Source organism: Struthio camelus, chromosome 21 (assembly GCF_040807025.1).
Source record: "Struthio camelus isolate bStrCam1 chromosome 21, bStrCam1.hap1, whole genome shotgun sequence".
Lineage (NCBI taxonomy): Eukaryota > Metazoa > Chordata > Aves > Struthioniformes > Struthionidae > Struthio > Struthio camelus.
The window spans coordinates 5,198,915-5,217,023 of NC_090962.1; the positions used below are offsets into that span (position 1 = coordinate 5,198,915).

The window sequence follows — 18,109 nt, forward strand, 5'->3', positions numbered from 1 at the left end:
GACAACGGACGGTCCACAGAAAAAGCTAAACGTTAACTACAATAAATCAGAGTTAATCATATAGTGCTGTGCCGTAAGCACTACTGAATACTGCAGATAGCTATGCTGGACACTGCCCTATCAGGTGCACAACAAGAGTAACTACATGAACCATCCAGCGCAACTGAAAATGGACTCGGTCAAAACCCTTTTGCAAGTAATATGCCAATCCACTAATATAGAAGTTTTGACTTAAGAGCAGTACAAAGTCTGAAGAGTTAGTTCTGCGTTTAGTCAGTTTTTTCCCCCGTGTCAACATGACTTACACTTCCGCTGCAGCTAATGTTGCCACCTGCCTGACGACTTGACGTTGCCACAGCGCTCCTTCCCCTCTGCTGTACGTCATCCATCCATCCATCCACCCATCCCCACAATCTTATATCCGCCCTGTAACAGAACCTTCCCGACGCTGAGCTGCCAAAATTGGCAGAAAATTGACCTAAAATAACAAGAGGGTGTGTGTAACGCTGCGGGGAGAAGGACGGAGAGGAGAAACGACGACAGGATCAGAAAGGCAGGAACGAAAACACTGAGACACCAAAAGCCATGATCCATGTTATTCCTATCACCAGACTCTTTCTTGGTTAAGGAGGGTAATTTACTCAGAGGCTGGTACGTGGCATGGTAGCCGCTTATTTATACAAGCTGGAAAAATTAAGTAAGTAGATATTTACCAAGTCACAAGAAGAGATTCACTCGACGTCCAGCACGAACAGTGACGTGGTTTGAACCTGGGTCTTCCACTTCTCTTAGAAGGGCCTTTCAAGTTACCAGGCAGCCATATTACCACGGGCCCCCTCCTGCTTATCGCTTCCCATCATGAGTTGGGGACAAAATCAAAATTTGACTGTTTTGGCCAGGCTTTGGATTTGACACGTCAGTGGGTGTTTTTGTGAGAAACAGTTTGTCATGGAGTTCCCCCAGAGCTCTAGCACCCTACACACGATGCCTAAGTCTTTCCCAGCGTTGCAGAACCAACGATAAGAAAGCATTTCCTTGCAAGTCCCCAAAAATGCTCAGGAGTGCAGTACAGCTGTTTTAATCTGGAGCTTTCTACAAACCGTCAGAGACAAACATGCTATGAAGTTCTGCAGGTGGAGCTTAGCTGTCTATAAATAAGAGTACAGTTTGATCTTTGGCTCTGCTGAGGCTGGAGGGCTGCCAAATATTTCTGGAAACTTGGATGGAACAGAACAAGAACAAATATGATAAAATGCACTGAGACTGACAATGATTTATAGAGTTAATGATCATTATTCTGTACTCACAGAGCTTGCACTTTTCAAATAACGTTTCACTTCTCAAAAAGTTTGTTGTTTTCTTACTCGTAGGGCTCCATTCTCTATCCTTTAACATGGACTGCTGATCAAAAACCCCGAGCTGCAGCAGCTTTGGCGTTCTCAACATAGTGCAGCTTACGGCGAAAACAAGGAGAGTGAAAAAAATCCTCCACAAAGAAAAAGAGCACTTGTCACTGTGCAATTAACCGTTCCAGGGAAATATAATTAACCGTTTCGGGGAAAGAACGTATGCAGAAAAAGCAGAAGTAAAAACAGTACACGCACAAACATACTAAAAGGAGAGCACAGCACTTGAGATATTTGTTCCGACAGTCAGTGCTCTACAAAATGCCCTTTTATGACAAGATTGTAAACCTTATTAGGAAACTGTGTTCTGGGCTTTTTACTCATCCTCTCCTTCCTCTGCTGCTACGTTAGCACACGATCCTCTTTCGCCCCACGACTGCAGGCAGTCTCCTTACCACAATGGTTCTTTGTTGGATTTCAGAATAAGCCTACTTTAACATGGGTTTATATGGCCTAGCCCTAACCTAGCTCTTGCAAAAAAGGTTATGTAAGGAGAGAGGAAGCACACACACATTCACTGGAAAACTCCCTGCAGGACTTTCAAAGCAACAAAACCTTAAAGAATGTCTCCTCAGCCATTGTTTGAATAATAATAATAATAATAAAAATGCTACAAGCCCAGGAAGTTTTCACAGATTGTTAATCGGTTCTATTTTACAGCATCAATGCCAGCTTAATTAGTAACTTAACAAGGCTGCAAGATTTACTTTAATTTACTTTTTCACTTTTTATTCTAATTAACTTACTAGCTTAAAAGTTCATCCAAAAAATAATTTGCTCTGGCTCACTTTTATTGTGAGTGATGCTGTCTTTCAGCATATCAGTAGTTTTTTTTTTTTTTCCCCATTTAGATACTTGGTAGGTACATATGACAAGTTGTATTTCTATCTCCATTTATTTCAATATGGCACCTAAGAGGGAAGAAGTTTTTCAGACAGTGTAAGGTGGAAGCTATAACCGGAGTCTGAGGTTTTTCAGTAATATATATTTTATCATAACCAAATTCCAAGCATCTGATTTTCTATTTTAGTGCATAGTGCAGCCTAATTATTGAGCTAAGAAATACAACATTCATTCTATTTTCACGAAACCAGACATGCCTAGTCAGCTTGCTAAAGAAGCACTGTCTTCTTACACGTTACATCCCATGTAAGTCAATTTTGTTAAGAAGCACAATTAACGTCAGCGTGGATTAAAAACGCCAAGTGTTTTTAGGATGTGATCCACATGAACTTGTTCAGCATTTCTCTTCACCTGGCTACTAAAAACACACTAGCGTTTCACTTATTTTTATAGTCAAGTACCTGTGTGCTAGCTTAAGCTGGAAGGTCTGACAAACAAAAGGTTGTAATGCAGGAGTGTTTGGATTCCAACTGCAGCCAGAAAATGCAGTTTTTGTGTTGAATGCAATAAACATCGCTCTTCAATAAAAAGATTAACTTCTTGTAAACAGAGAGATTCTTAGTAAATTAAAAGTCCTTAATATCTTCCCAACTTTACGCGACTCATTTTGGTTTGCAACCCTACAAAAAGCTGTCTAATAAGCAGTCTCATCATATCACACGTCTAAAAATTAAGCCAGCAGCAACCTCACAACTGCACCAGTTAAGCTGCCGAACAAAGGAGCCACAAAGGGAAACACCTTTGCCTCCCTAATTCTTGCACAAACGCCGTCTTCTCCAAACTCTGGAAAAAGACCCAAAAGTCAAAAACATTTGGGCCATTTTTATCTAAGGGAAACACCTCACTAGGAGCATGAAATGCCCTCCCAAGAGCAGACCTTCTCTGTCAACTAGAGTTTTTACGAGCATGCGTCTTCCTCAGAGCAAAAATATTTCTTTCCACTAATCGGATTGCAGAGCAGTATCTTTTGATAGGCTAACATCAACAGTAGAAACTCAACTCGAAGCCACGCAGATCAAAAACCTCAACTTCTGCGTGAAGGAGAGAATAACAAGTTCTCTCGCCTCCTGGACTACGACCCCAGACAAATAACCCAGAAGGACTATGACTACACCCACACACGCTGAACCAGCAGCCACGTGGACGAGCCAGCACTACGACTACTAAGTTGTACAAGGTTGATGAGACTTCCAGTGTAGTAGGACGTTCAACTGTACGGGCCCAAATCCCTCAACTGTTCCAGTTCTGCAACTCTGAGGATATCGTACTGCACTGGATATTTACTGCAGGTCAGCAAATTCCCCATGCGCATACCTTCGTTTGGGAGCTACAAACAAGATGGTTGCAATATTTTCAGTCCTGTTTCGGAGGCTGAAAGTTTTTACATATTTTAAGGTAAACGCAGAAGGCACAGCTGCATCTCAGCTCTCAGATGATTTCCTTTTGGTCTCTCCTGTGTCAAACATCCATCCAGCGAGAACTATGCCAGTAGACACTTTTAAAGACTCAGTTTAAGGGGAAGAAGGGACTTAAATTATTCTGTATGCTTTTTACATCTTGTCCTACTGCAACTACTGAACAGGGCTAGCTTTCCTGGAGAGAGACGGGGCAGGAAGTGAAATGAAGAACCCAGAGGTTTACAACTTATTCATCTACCCCACAGTGTCCTCTCAAAATGAGAGTCACTTGATCCTTTCCTCTCTTATTCTGCTACTAGAAAGCTATTCCTCCCTAGAGTAATAAGACTCTGTATATTGAACGAGGGTCCCCTAACTCAGAAGCGTGCAAAAATGTATCCTGTGCAGCAAATAAAGATTCCATAAAGATGACCTCAAAAAAAAAAAAAAAAAACAAAAAACCACACACACACACAAAAAAAAAAAGGCAAGGAGAAGCAACATGAACTATAAGGCTATAAGGCTCATGGGAATAATTCATTTCCCTACCACTTCATCTTCAGTCCAACACTTCTCAATCAGTTTGGGCACAGGTTTCTTCACCAATCGCTGCAGGGCTTTTCCAGCATCATAGTTACTTTCATGTAGCTAAAAAATAAAGCAGACAAATATATCACTGATAGAATTAGCAGTCATCTGATGTTGGAGAAAAAAATACTAAAGCGGGCCATGAGATGTTCTACATCTAATTATTTTTACTGTTGATATATGAAGTGAAATTTAAACAACCTGAAGGGCAATTTCAGTTTTATTAGTAGAAGAGACAGCAGTAAAACAAACATTTCCCTCCTCCTTCCCGAATTTCTCCCAGAAGACATCTGAAGCCATAAAGCACTGGAGACTTTCCGGTTAATTTTTTAAAGTATTTTTCTTACATTAGAAATTCCAAGCAAATTTTAAGGCCCCAACATGATATATTTTCCAAAAGAAGTTTATTTTATGCAGCAACATGTTACTCTGATTAATATAACCAAAAGGAATAACTAATATTTGAGAGGGATTGCAAGCTATTGGATGTGATGTTTACCTACCCACAAGAATCTGTTTATCGTTTTGCAAAGATCCACAAGTTGTTGGAAAACAAGTATGGCAAAGGAAAATAAAACCTCTAGAGAGAGCTGCAGGAGTACCTAAAAGCAACTAAGGATGTCTAAACTGACATTACTGTTTCAGCCGGTCATGTTCTGTTGCTTATTTTCTACCATAAAAGCAGGTGTCTAAGATCAAAAGTTGTCTGAAGTAGACGGCACACATTTAAATCAGGGTGAGGTAGAACAGCAACTAGACTGAAAAATACTTGTTCAGCAATGAATCCGTGAGAATCTCCAGCGCTTAGCTCTTGACAGAGAGCATTCAGCACAGTACAGAGTCATGGACTTTATATCTTCAAAGCACAGTGGAATTTTTAGAATGGGGAGGACTAAGCAGGAACCCGCTCTGCAACTTCGGAAAATGATCAAGAAGAAAAAGTATTGCCAGGGTGACAATAAGCGAATTATCTTCTCACATCCAGAAGAGAGAACTGATTTGCATGGAAGTGTCTCCATACACACAAGAGCTATTTTTTTCTGAACAAGGACTTAAACACAGCAGAACTCCCAAGCTATTGACTAACGTTATGGAATCGTACAGACGCTAAGGATTTTATTTGCAACAGGGACAACCAAACTACGATTCCTCACATCAGTCATGCCATGCTTTTCCTTCTACCCCCGAAATCTTTGCAGGGCTTCTGCACCCACGCTCCAGAAGCGTCTCCTTGCTGCCAGACCTACGTCTGATCATTCTCAGAGAACATTTCCACAACTACTGCAATCCTTGAACTTTTCCCAAGACGGGTGAACCGAACAGGGATCAAAATACAATTACTGAAACGGGGACAAGATACTAACTACTTTGTCACTATTAATATAAAGTTATAACAAAACCTGATTGCAGGAGAAGAAAACCCTCATTTTTCTCGTGTCATAAGGCTCGAATTTTAGAACAGAATTCTGCTTCAAATTAAATAGGCATGAGATGACTTTCTTACTGCTGCTCACTTAAGCTATTTATATCTCTCAGCCAATTCATAAATATCAACTATGTACATCTGACAATGGTTAGAGCCCTCCTAGCCCGGGGCCACAGCCTAACAAAACGGTCTTGTCCTTGAATTCCTTCTTTTGTCTAGTCACATCATGTCTTGGCTCAAATGGCAAGCTTTTTGGGGCACGAGAACTTGTTTCTGCCCTGCGTTTAGTACAGCATCCAGCAGCATTATTGAGAGACTCGTAAGAGCTTTAAATAAGTTATCCAAATTTATTTGTTTGGTATGGTTAACCGATTTCTATTGGGAAGCAAAAATCTGAATCAAGGTAGAAGGTGAAAAAAAATCACTAGCCATACAAAAAATATTTTTAGGGAGACTAATAAAAATCATCATGTACTGAGTAACAGCTGTGTACAGCTCCCCCATTAAACATCCTCTCTACAACAGGTTTGAGTTTTGAAAGTCACTATAGAAGCTACAGGCGGAAGAAAGTAAAACGGCAGCTTATATTGCTAGGATAGCATTTACAGCAAAAAATAGATCTACGCATGTATCTATCTATATTTAAATATGTGCTTTTGTATTTAAATCGGGCTTCTTTATTGACCTGAAACACCGCTGCACCTAAGTTTTAGCTTAGCAGAGAAGGCTGCTGTAGCGAAGGCAGCGTAGCGTCACGCCGCCGGTACCCCGCGAAGGACGGGGCTGCGAGGGCTGCGGCAGGGCTGGACGACAGCCGGGAAACGGAAAGCAAAGCTCTGCGCTCAGCGCCGGGCTCGCGCAGCTGGGAAAAGAAAAGCACATCTTTAGGACCCGGCACAAAGCGACGTTTACTTTCACTTCCTGGCTTTTGTCCATTCAGTTTGGCCTTCGCAGGTTTTAAATAGTCAGTGCATTTGTGAGCGCACTGCTCTGCAAAGGGGGGGAAAAAAATCACTTTTTCCAATAAAAGTGATTTGACCATGAAAGGATAGGACATGTCCCAGAACAGAGAGCGCCCCTGTCACACACGGCACTGTGGTCCATCACACCGGGACACTTTATGAAACGGTGGATTTTGGATACCACGTACCACAGCATACAGTCTCCCCATTTATTTTATGGGTGTCTCGGCTTTCTGGTCACAGACACCACAGCATGAGTCGCGACAGCCGATAAAGCCAATTCACCCGCGGTACGAAGCACCCGAGAAACTACTTTCTCCTTACTGAAGGCCCTGCACACCGACGGCAAAGTTTTAAAATACAGCGGTTAATCCATTGCATTTGCCAGCCAACCTTCCCTCCCACGCAGTTTTGAGCCTCCTCTATCTCTCAACTGAAGAGCTGAGTTTCCAGGGACAAAAAAAAAAAAAAATTGGTACCGTATCTGAACACCTAAAACAGGCAGAGCCTGAGGTGCAGAAACGCGGAGGGCCGTGAAAGCGGCAGCGAAGCGCTCAGCCCCTCCGACAGCAGGCCGCTCACACGCACGGCGGACCGTAACCCTCTTCCTAGCAGCGAGCAGCCCGCTGCGCTACAGGAACCAGCCGAGCAATCCACAGCGCGCGGTGGCACAAACCGCCTCGCGTCTCCCAACGCCGGCGGCTCGCGACCTGCTCCTACCGAAGGTGCTCCGCCGCCTCCGTGTAGTTATCGGGGCGTTCGAAATCCAGCTATACTTGAAGGGCTTCCGTCAAAAGGAGTTAAACGCCACTGAAAACCAAAGCTCGCTGGTGGGCCGAGGCCTCGCACCGCTACGTGGACGGGTGTTTCGAACGAAGAGCGACGTTCCTTTAACCGGCTGCCTGAACATGATTTTTTCCTTACCACCAGCTGAAGTAAGGCTACTGTAAAGGGTGTCACCGCAACAGAACAAGGACTTGGCTAATATAAGGGGAACAAAGCAAGCGAAGGAAGCCAGAATCCCTTTCTGCTCATTCCCAGCTTTCTACATGGCACGTAAGGTCATTAAAGACGCTCTGCGCAACAGTTAACGACAGCGACAGGCACCTTCGCAGAACCACTGCGGAAAACACTGCGCTTCAGCTTCCCAAGTTATTTTCAACCCTCCCCCCCATCCCTTCGCCAGCTATCTAACCTCTGCAGGCTAGCGCTAGGAGATGCATTAGCACGTCAGGGCCATCAATAACACCTCGCGCTGCCCTGACTCAGGGAGACGCGTCACCTGCGATCACGTAGCGGAAGCCACTGCTTTCAAACGTCCTAGCGCGCAACAGAGCGACGGCTTACAAACCTGCCTCTGTCGCCCGCATCAACGTCCGCTCCCACGGCTGGACCTCCATGCAGGTGAAAACGATCTCAGTCCATCTTTCATAAGCCACGAGTCAGATGATAAGGACTGGAAAGCCAAACGCGCTGTGCCAGGACTCGTGCCAATACTCAAACAACACTACTGACTTCAAAACTGCTTTTATCACTTGTTTTTTTTTTGTTTTTTTTTTTAAAGCCTCCTGTGGTATGCAAAACCTACGTGAAGACAGGAAAATAAGATGTCTTTTCTACGGGGCACGCAGTGATTTTCCTCCTTGTTTGTACTCCAGCACTGGGAACAGATCCATCTGAAAGTAAAAAGGACTATTTGTTTTGCTAGCTCACCTTGTGAAGGCTTTTTTTCTGTGCGGGATACTACCGAAAAGATTTTTCACTTCAGAAATTTGACAGCGTTGAAGAGAACATTGCTTCTGTGTCTTCTCCCCCTCTGCTCCCCCCCCAAAACGCGCAGTAATGCCAAAGCCTCTTTGTAACCTGGAGTGAACCTTTATTTTGCCTCAAGGACAGCGAGTGTTTTTTCCTGGCAGCCCTACTGCGAAACGGTTTGATCGGCAAATATTCAGACGAACCCAAAACGAAGGGACTGGACTAACAGGCTGTAACTCTGGTTACTGCAACGCGCAACAGTTAGCGGGCCCTCACAGGCGTCCCAAATCACCAACAGAAAAGATGAGCGTTAACTTGTGACCGAGCAATTACATTAATAACAACCGCAAAACCCAATAGCGTAGCAGTGAAGGAAGAAGGGCCCCATGAAAGAAAAAACCCAAACATGCAACGAGAAGAACTCAAGCAGGTTTAGAGCCTCCTGAAAAAAAAAAAAAAATCTGACTTTTAGCAAGGAAAAAATGCTTTGATTAGTGCCAGGAGGAGGAGAAGGCAGCAAAAGGAAAAATATATTTTTGTGCAAGTGCCAGAGTTAAATTTATTTCCTTCAATCTGGCTGATGGATCATTCTCTGCTTATTACTTTCAGTCATTTAATATATATAAGCACTCTATTGGCAAGCAACTTGAACATATAAATAATAGCTAATGATGACTGCCTACGGTTTAATTAACTTCTGGTTGAACTTTTCAAGGTGTCGCTATAAACACTGGATTACTATCCTGTCACCTAGAGAATCATTGTCTTCAGCATTAACCTTGCCATCTCAATTCTGAATCACCGTGACAACACGGACGGACGCACTTGCAACAACAGGAATCTACACAAACGCGCTTTAACGCAGAAAATATAACTGTGGCATCACAGGACAGGATTTTAGATGAAAGAAAAATTCTTAACGTGCACGCGTCTAAAAATCTCCCTTATGTTACAACAGTCATTAAACAACTCTGGATCGCAGGCAAGCCCATTAGCATAAAGTCTGCACACCACCACAAGGTCTCCGGTTTCTGCTGCAGCACCTCAGCTGAGCTGCCATTTTCTCTCTGCGTGATGTTGCAAATAAATTTTCCTTTTGGCATGGCTCAGCTGTCAGGCACCTCTGTTCTGTAATGAACCCATGAATTACATCTCGCAGCTCTGACATCTCTGGTCTCGCTCATCAAAATATTGTTCTTCAATTGTAATTTATAACTTAATTTAAATGTCCCTTTTACTGTGACCTTTTTAGATCAGAATGGCATTGCATCTGGCAGCTTCTGCTTCAGCAAGGCATCCTTTTGCAATTACAGTCATTACGATCTCCGCTGCAAAGCCCATCCGAGTTAGGCTGCATTCATTCTACAATATTAAATAATCGCAGTCCATTAAGAACACTGTTAGATTCCAGAGCCTTTTCGTCTGAGGAAAAATTGCTACTATACCGTGACAAAGTACTGCTGAACTACTTTGAAATCTACCCAGAAAAGCCAACAAAAGGCAGAAGGGATTGTTCAGTCTGAATAACCTTTTCTGGGGATGCAGACATGTCCAGCCTTTATAACCCTAATACTAAAATTCAGGAATTCTCTAGTTCGAGCGCTGGCTCTGCCACTGAAAAATGACTGGCCACAAACAAACGATGTCACTCGTCAGGGCACAGAGATATAAAGCCTGACCTGCCAAACATGAAGTAGGCAACTGCCAATATCGCAAGAGCATTTTAAGCCTCAAGTAACACAAACGAACCAAAAGAAATTTTTTCCATTGCTGCCCACCAAGGTATTTCAGTGGAATTGCAAAGGAAGATGGCATTTGCCTGCTAACGCACAGAAAATATTTACATGACCCCCCTATTTAAGCACCAGTTGTTATAATCTATGCAGGTCTAAGAAGGTTACGGACATCAATGAAGGATTTGCTCTGTTACTGAGGTGGACAACACTCAAGACACACATTAGCTCAGTAAAACTTAAGTAATTCGGGTCACCTCTTTCAGTGCCACAGCTAACAAATTTCGGTTTGATGTAGGAGCTGTAGACATCCTGCCCAACCAGAGCACCGGCCACCTGCCACAACTATTCTGCCACTGTGCAAGTGGAATGAGATCCACGGCAAACATATCTTATTAAGCAAAACTGTAAAGCATATTTTCAAAATACGTTGCATTCTTTAAAATGTTCATCCCTCCCAAAAAGCAAGGTCTGATTTTTAGCAGCCATGCCTGACACTCAGCAAGGGACTAGCCCCAAACATCCCTTTAATCTAGGGCTATTTTCCTGTTCTTTAAACTCTAATCCCGCCCGACACCAAACGATGTGCACCGCAGAAAACACACTGCGCTCTCCAACACCAAAACTGCTCTGCTGGGCTCCCTCTGGTGCCCAAGGACAATAAAACCTTGAACCAATCAAGAACCCAAGCTGTCCAACAACAAGACACTGCCCGACCACCTCGTTTTTCCATCATGTCATCACAGCTAACTGGTAAGCTTGGATTTATAACTAGTTGATTAACAGCTTGACTTGCAACAAGACTTGAGACCAACAACAAAAACCACAGAAGGTGACAAAAATCACCACAGCTACTTCAAAGGAAAATTTAAACTAGCTCTATTTTTTTTTTTTTTTAAATATCTGGTTTGTGGCACATGACAGCTTGAGAAATATAAAAATCGGCCCCCATTGCTATGCAAAAAAAAAAAAGGAAATTCTCTCTCTCCTCCCCACTTTTAATGTAGTTTAAGCTTCTATATAACACTAATCACTATAAAATGATCTAGATGCTAATGATGCAGGCAAGGAAAAAAAAAAAAAAGATACTTTTGTTGCATCAATTTTTCAAGCGCTGGAATTGCCAAGGCCCAGCCAAACACTAACACGGCTCAAAACACAGTTGCTAACGGCAGAACAGCAGCGGGGCTAACTCTGCCAGCTCTTACCGTGGGTCAACACAACAGCAGCGGGTGCCTATCTGTAAGCATCCAGGGCAGGAACTTGCAAAAAATGCATAAAACTTGCAGCAGCCTTTTAAAAAACATTCAGAAAACTGAATACTTTGCGTATTGCAAAACACCTGCAAGTAGCAGCAATGGCAGTCTCATTTCTGGCCCTTTTTATCTGCCTGTTTCAACAATTCCTCTAGAAAGATTTCCTAAATATTGAATTGTCTTACAACTAAAGCACCTAAGTTTTTTCCTAACTGCAAGGAGGAGGACGAATGAAAATTCAAAGCAGCAAAACCATCTTATGCACCAGAAGTGGCTTCATTTTCCAGCATGCTCAAGCAGGGAGCGATGGCCCCTGAAGTAGCTCTTAATGAAGACTTGTATAAAAGGAAAACTACTACTAAGAAGAAGTATTAACATGTATTTAAATAGTTTTCCTATGCCTTCAACCTTGTCTGTAGTTAATGAACAAGAAAATCAGGTCTAAGGACAAGTTAAAACAGAGAGTAATTTGTCTGGGTGACATGTTTCTTTGAATTGAATTTCCATAAACTGATATTACACTGTCCCATTCGTCACTCTTAATGACATGTTCCCATGTAATAGCGTGTTATGAGAAGTCAGAACAATGCTATTAGTTAAGAGAAGTTTGTACAGTATTAGCATGCAATTGTTTCCTCTTTCGTCCATGTTCCAGTATGCAAGCTTAAGCGGTGGCATTTTCTTTCTTACCCTGTGAGGATAAACATAGCCAGAGTTGCCGGCTCTTCGATTTCCCCAGCAAAAATAGGCACGTCAAAATGACAAAAACTCTGAGATTCACTCTTACCGACAGAGTTTGCTCACTGTCATTTCCAATTTCTTTTCCAGGGTCTGCTATTTTATATAGCTGACACCCACACTCACTCTTGTGTTAAGGCTGAATATATCCCCCTGTGGTAGGCAACGCAAGACAGGGAAGGAGGGCATCGCTGCCTTCGAAAACAAGCCAGGCTGATCTTTCCAAAACGATGATGCTCATGATGAATGCCCTGAACCAGAACAATGGATAAGGCAGAATCCTGAGGATGAATTATTATTCTGTAATGTTCTTTAAAAATGACACCAAAGTGGTAATTTAACTCCTCCTTGACCTGGATTCTCTGAGAAAAGTACTGTAGGATCTCTGAACACCACCCACAAGTCAAAAGCAGCAAAGACAAATGAGAAGTCGTGAGTTTCTGCTTTTGTATTAGTGTGGAGTGCAAAAGGAGTTTAAAACAGATCGGATCTTGAATCAGAGCGATGATGGAGGAGAGAGGGGAAGAGAAATGGAAAGGGAGGGGAAACATCTATGCCAAAACTTACCCCCAACCCTTACTCAACTGTACTTGCCAGCAACAACAACTATGTTTATGCTCAGTTTTTACCACCCTTGTTGAGACTTTTCCATGGATTGGCAGATCTAGGAAACTAGCATTCTACCACCAAGCAGGAAGAAATTCCTGGGTATATTTCTTTAAAAACCTGTTTTTCAGCCGTTTCTATTCTTTGGAATCACTGCTGTGGTATTAAACACTTCTTTCGATAGTTCTAATCTGTAGGGTTTGCCAACGCCAACTCTTATCACAGGCCCTCACCTTCAGATATTTAAAAACCAATTCTTCCTGCATTCAAACACCTAAATTCTCCCGATATCCTGGAAAGTTCCTGCCTACTCTTCTGCCAAGTACGTAGCCATGATTTCAGTGAAGTTCTGACATTACCCCTATGGTGCTAAGTCAGAAGATGACAGGGGAAGAACCTCATCCTTCCCCTTCACACAGCTCTGCCTCAAGCAACTTATGCAATGCAACCTCATACAGTACTCTGGGACTCCAGTAACTCGCACTCCTTCTCCTAATGATACAACAGAAGCAACAGCTCCCATTTCTTCGCAGAAAGTGAACTTAGCAGAAAAAACTCTGAGCAAAGAGGTGAACACGCATTTTTGCTCGTCTGCCACAACCAGCTAGGTTTAGAAACACACACAGGCTTCCGCCGAAAGTGAACTTGATATCAAGGCATACAGTAGGAGATAGCAGAGCTATATGAAACAATCTGAGTGAGCTATTTCTTGCATTATGGATGAAAGCACGTTCAGAGCGCTGAGGGATCCAGTGCAGCTGCAATATTCATCAGCCTACCAGCAAGGTGAGGTTTTAAGAAGAAAGGGTTTTTCCTCCTGGCCTCTAACTTTGAAGAGCACATCCTTAAAATTTAACTAAGGGCACAGCACCACAAGTCTTACAGCTGAAAGAGTGGTTTCAGATATTCCTAACTCCTCAGTTGTGTCGATTCAACTATTTGACAGCTGTGCCACAAAACTGCACGTGTGAAATGATGTTACTTTAAAGAATCTCTCAAGTGGTAACGTGCTTTGTTTTAAAAAGTGAACAAGGTCACAGAAGCACCAGTTTAGAGATCCCATGAAAGTTTTCATAATCAGAATAGTGTCCAAAAAAAAAAAAAAAAAACACCCAAAGAGCCTCCTCTATACTTAGAAGACACCTGTGGAGATCCTTAATAGGCCTACATCAATCATGCCAAAATCTTCACACACAATACTTTCAGAAGGCAAAAGTTGTAACAGTGGGGTAAGAAGAGGCAGAAAAGAAAACAGCTGTGAAAACAAGAATAATTATTAATATGGAGACAGACTGAAAGTTTGGCTGTCGTGTGTCTCTGTAGGCTCCCAACAAACTACCGTAAAGTCTGTCTCTGTCTACGCTGCATTTTAAGAATTATCACTGTGATACAAGGGCATGGAAGTATTTGTTTTCCATCTCAAAAACACAACGATGGAGCTGAAGACGTTCTGCTTGCTAAGTATGCATCTCACTTCTTCACATGTATAAAAGCAAGTTTTAAAATGGCTGTCCCTTAACTGATTTACATACAAGTTCTCCATCATATAAGAGCTTACAGCATTTTTAACAAATGCGACAAAAATAGACTACATCTGATGTATTAGTATAAATGAAACTGGAGTAAATTACACAGACTCACAATATGTAGACATAACTGTAAAATATGCAGTTACCACTTCTGAATTTTAAGTCAGGAAGTGATTCACATGGCTCTGAATTTTAAAAGGGCTCGTCCCATTATATTTGAAGGCAAATACTCCTGTAGATTTGCAAGGAGTAAGTCAGAAATGAATCCAGTGATCCATATGCAGTTGAAGCGAGTCTTTCCAGGACTGAAGGATAATTTTGAAACTTGGGTCTTAAGATGATGTCTGTAAGCTTCCTGGTATTCTTATTAATCTGTTCTTTAATGCTTCCTGATCTGAGAATTAATAAAGGGAAACTCAATGTCATTTTACTTCTGACATCCTTAGGACTTAGGGGGACACTAATACATCTTTCCGTAACCTTTTTTTTTTTTTTTTTTTTTTTTTGGTAGAGCAATACAGAACCGCATGGGTAAAGCTTATCGCGAGTTGTCTGACGCTGCTGCAAGCCACAGCCTAACCGACTTGTAAGTTTTGACACTGCCTGGTTAGATGGACAATACGGAGTAGACAAGAAGGATGTTCCCCATCCAAGCATTAGGGTCATACCTCCAGTAAGTGCCAGGTCCCACACTGAGGGAACGCTCCAGTGTCAAATTTTCTATGTCTAGAGGAAGTTTGCAAAATGTAATGCCAGAGCTGATGTTGCAGTATGTCACGCCTGAGTAGAGTCAGAGTTGGAGTGCAGCAGGACAAGGACACACAAACTAAATACAAATGCTGAGTTTCACCTGCTTGTCTGAATACACTTGAATTTGATCCTGCCACAGAATTACGGTGCGAGACTGTCTTTACTTTCATTTGAGAGCTGGAACTCCTTCTCCCTGTGCTTCACACATGAGCCAGGTTACCTGCCAATTGCATGTGTTAGCAAAGAACGTTATCCGTAAGTGAAACACACTGGCTTCAACACACTAACTCTACTGCTATTTTAAAAGATACTTTCACAAGACTTTTTTTCTTCCTCCTACAGAGAGGGAGTCTGCAGCAAATGCTTTCCACACCGAACACATCACTAGAATATGCCATGCACTTTCAAAAAAATGAATGCTGACCAAAATAAAATAGTTAATTTCTTTTCCAAATCAGGCTAGTTTAATTATTTCTAGTGGTTTCTAATGATTTCCAAATATTTCAGTTGCCTTGGAACAGATAAAACAATAAGAGGTTGATTTTAAGTCCTGACTCTCCTGCATGATTTTCTTACTAAGGATCTCCCACAGATATAACTTTTAAATACAGTGGTGGTGGGGGTTTGTTGGTGGGGGTTGGTTTGTTTGTGGGAAGGTAAGAGAATATTTTGATTATGAAGAAGTGTTCCTTATTCTCATTCAAAGCCCAAAAGGGCTAAAAAGCCAAAATATATTACTCCTGAATATTAACTATAAAATTTTCACATTAACTGCGCTGCCCCACAGAACGCCGTAACATGCAATGATTAAAAAGAAGGTTGAGGAGTAACTCAAGCGAGCATTGCTGTTTCCCTTTTTTACTTACTAAGATAAGCCCAGTCTTGAAGCAATACAGTTCTTCAGTTCTCATGGTAAGAGAAACTAGGTAGCTATAAAAAAACCTAAGATGTTTCCACCATCTACCGTTTCACCAACAACGATGGCCTCGTGCATCATGATTCAGTTCTGAAGCTTGGAAAAAAGTTTACTGAACCTGCATGCTTTCACTTTACATGACTAATATTTTAAGGCATACTGCATCAAATGAAACCTCTCGTTCATGAATATTTAAATAAAGCACAAGAACACAGCTAGCATTAGAAAGTCAGCCGATTTTTTCAGCTAACACTCTTGGTACCTGTTCTATGGTAGTGTAACAAAAAGGTCCCCACCTATCTAAAAGAGAAGCATGGTCAAAGGCTTTCTGAAAGCGATATGCTCCCCACCTCTGCAGTATGACGGTCAACACTCATCAGGAGGACAATGACCTCCAGATGAAAACTGAAAACTTATATAGCCTTTATTTCCTTCCTAGATGGTCACAATTACAAACGCAGCACAAAACCTCCCAGAGCAAAAGCAAGGATAGGGAATTGAAATTTCCCTATAACGTCAAGTAAATAACCTGAAGAAATTATTTTGTTTTTACAAATCTAGATATATATATATATATGTGAGTGTGTGTATATGTATTATAGGGGTGTGTGGGTGCGTGTATATACACACACACATATATATGTTGCATCATACCTTCCCTGATCTTCACTTCTACCAGGTATAATCAACAATAAACCATTTGGGAGGCTACAGCATCTGTTACAACATAAATAAAACACTAGCAAAGGAGCTTGTCAAGACTGATTTACAATGAAGTGCTGCTCTAAAGTTTAGTGGATCTCCATAATAAGAAATCATATCTTTTTTTTCCAGTAATCCTTATTAATGTTACAAAGCACAGTTTCTTTAAAAAACAAAAAACAAAAAAAAAAACCTCAGTGCAACATAAGATCTCAAAAGTTATTTATCAGATAAATTTGATGCTTGTTTTAAACAAACAGGACTACAGAAAGACAAATAGGGGACCATATTGTCAGGACAACAAATCAGCCATCTAAACTGTTCTAAGTTGGTCAAAAAAGTAGATGTTCAGAAATAAGTCAGATTTTCTTAAAAATATCCCACCTGATAGCGTGGAACTATTATTCACAAGGAAACCCTTCCAGAGAACTCAAAAATGATTTCACATATTTTCAGTTTTCTAAAAATTGACATCAACAGCATTACTAGAGTGCTTTTCAATACTAGTACCTTAGAGCACACTTTCAAAGGGTGAATAAATCAGCAAACATCACAGAAGTCCAAGGACCTTTCAAAACCCATAAAGGCCAAACCTTCTACATAGTTTTTTCCTGGAAATACAACCAGCCATGTTCAGGCAGGCTATTTTTATTGGGAACTACATTATCCAAATACACAGTTGAGAAGTGCAGAGAGGAACAGAGTATGTACCAACATACCTAGAGAAAATTCAGCTTTTGCTGAAGTTAACACACGTGATGACTGCAAGAGCACTGCTGAATAAGTCTAACCGCTACGCATTAATATGTGATGGGGGGGGCGAGGGGGTGAAGGAGATGACTGCAAGTTCTAGGAAGCTAGACTTTTACCAGCAGACTTGAAAATCATGAGGAAGAGCTACCTTCAGGACAGGACAGGACAGTAAGATATCTACAGTGTAAACACAGAGGCTGGGCATAAATAAAATACCATTTAAAAAGCACACAACTTGCCTATCAGTCAAAAGTAGTACACACAAAAAGATGACTGAAATTAGCTTTTTAAAAGAATAAATTAAGAGTTTATGAGGTGCTTTTATTTTAGGAGTGTGAAACCCTTCCCCATTCAGAAAATGGATCAGCACTGATCTTCTGAGATAGATGTGCACTAGAAATACAAAGACAAAAGGTGCAGAAGAACAGAAATGAAAGGTATCAGGACAGATCTAGCTCTTAGAGGCAAGAAGTCTGCAAGTGCAACTACAGGTTCCTTAGATTCCCAAAGGATTCAAGGGGGTAATTAGAGAAGATAGTGAAACGCTGTAGTAAAATGAATTTTCTGTAGCAGGCTTTTATTATCGATGATGGGGGGAAAGAAATTCCAGGTCCAAGAGGTCTTTGATAGTTACTGACCTTAACAGAGACGTGAGTCGCTGAGAAGGATGTTATGGAATAACTCAAGAA

General features: G+C 41.6%; 1 protein-coding gene across 10 annotated transcripts in view; it reads right to left on the reverse strand.

Annotated features, from left to right (window-relative positions):
* The window catches only part of RERE (arginine-glutamic acid dipeptide repeats), a 253,914-nt gene that overhangs the window by 80,081 nt on the left and 155,724 nt on the right, over positions 1-18,109 (reverse strand). For all 10 annotated transcript variants that reach the window (XM_068915489.1, XM_068915491.1, XM_068915495.1 and 7 more), the window contains one exon: positions 4,256-4,354. In XM_068915489.1, the coding sequence (XP_068771590.1) occupies positions 4,256-4,354 (99 nt within the window). The remainder of the gene's footprint in view (positions 1-4,255; positions 4,355-18,109) is intronic.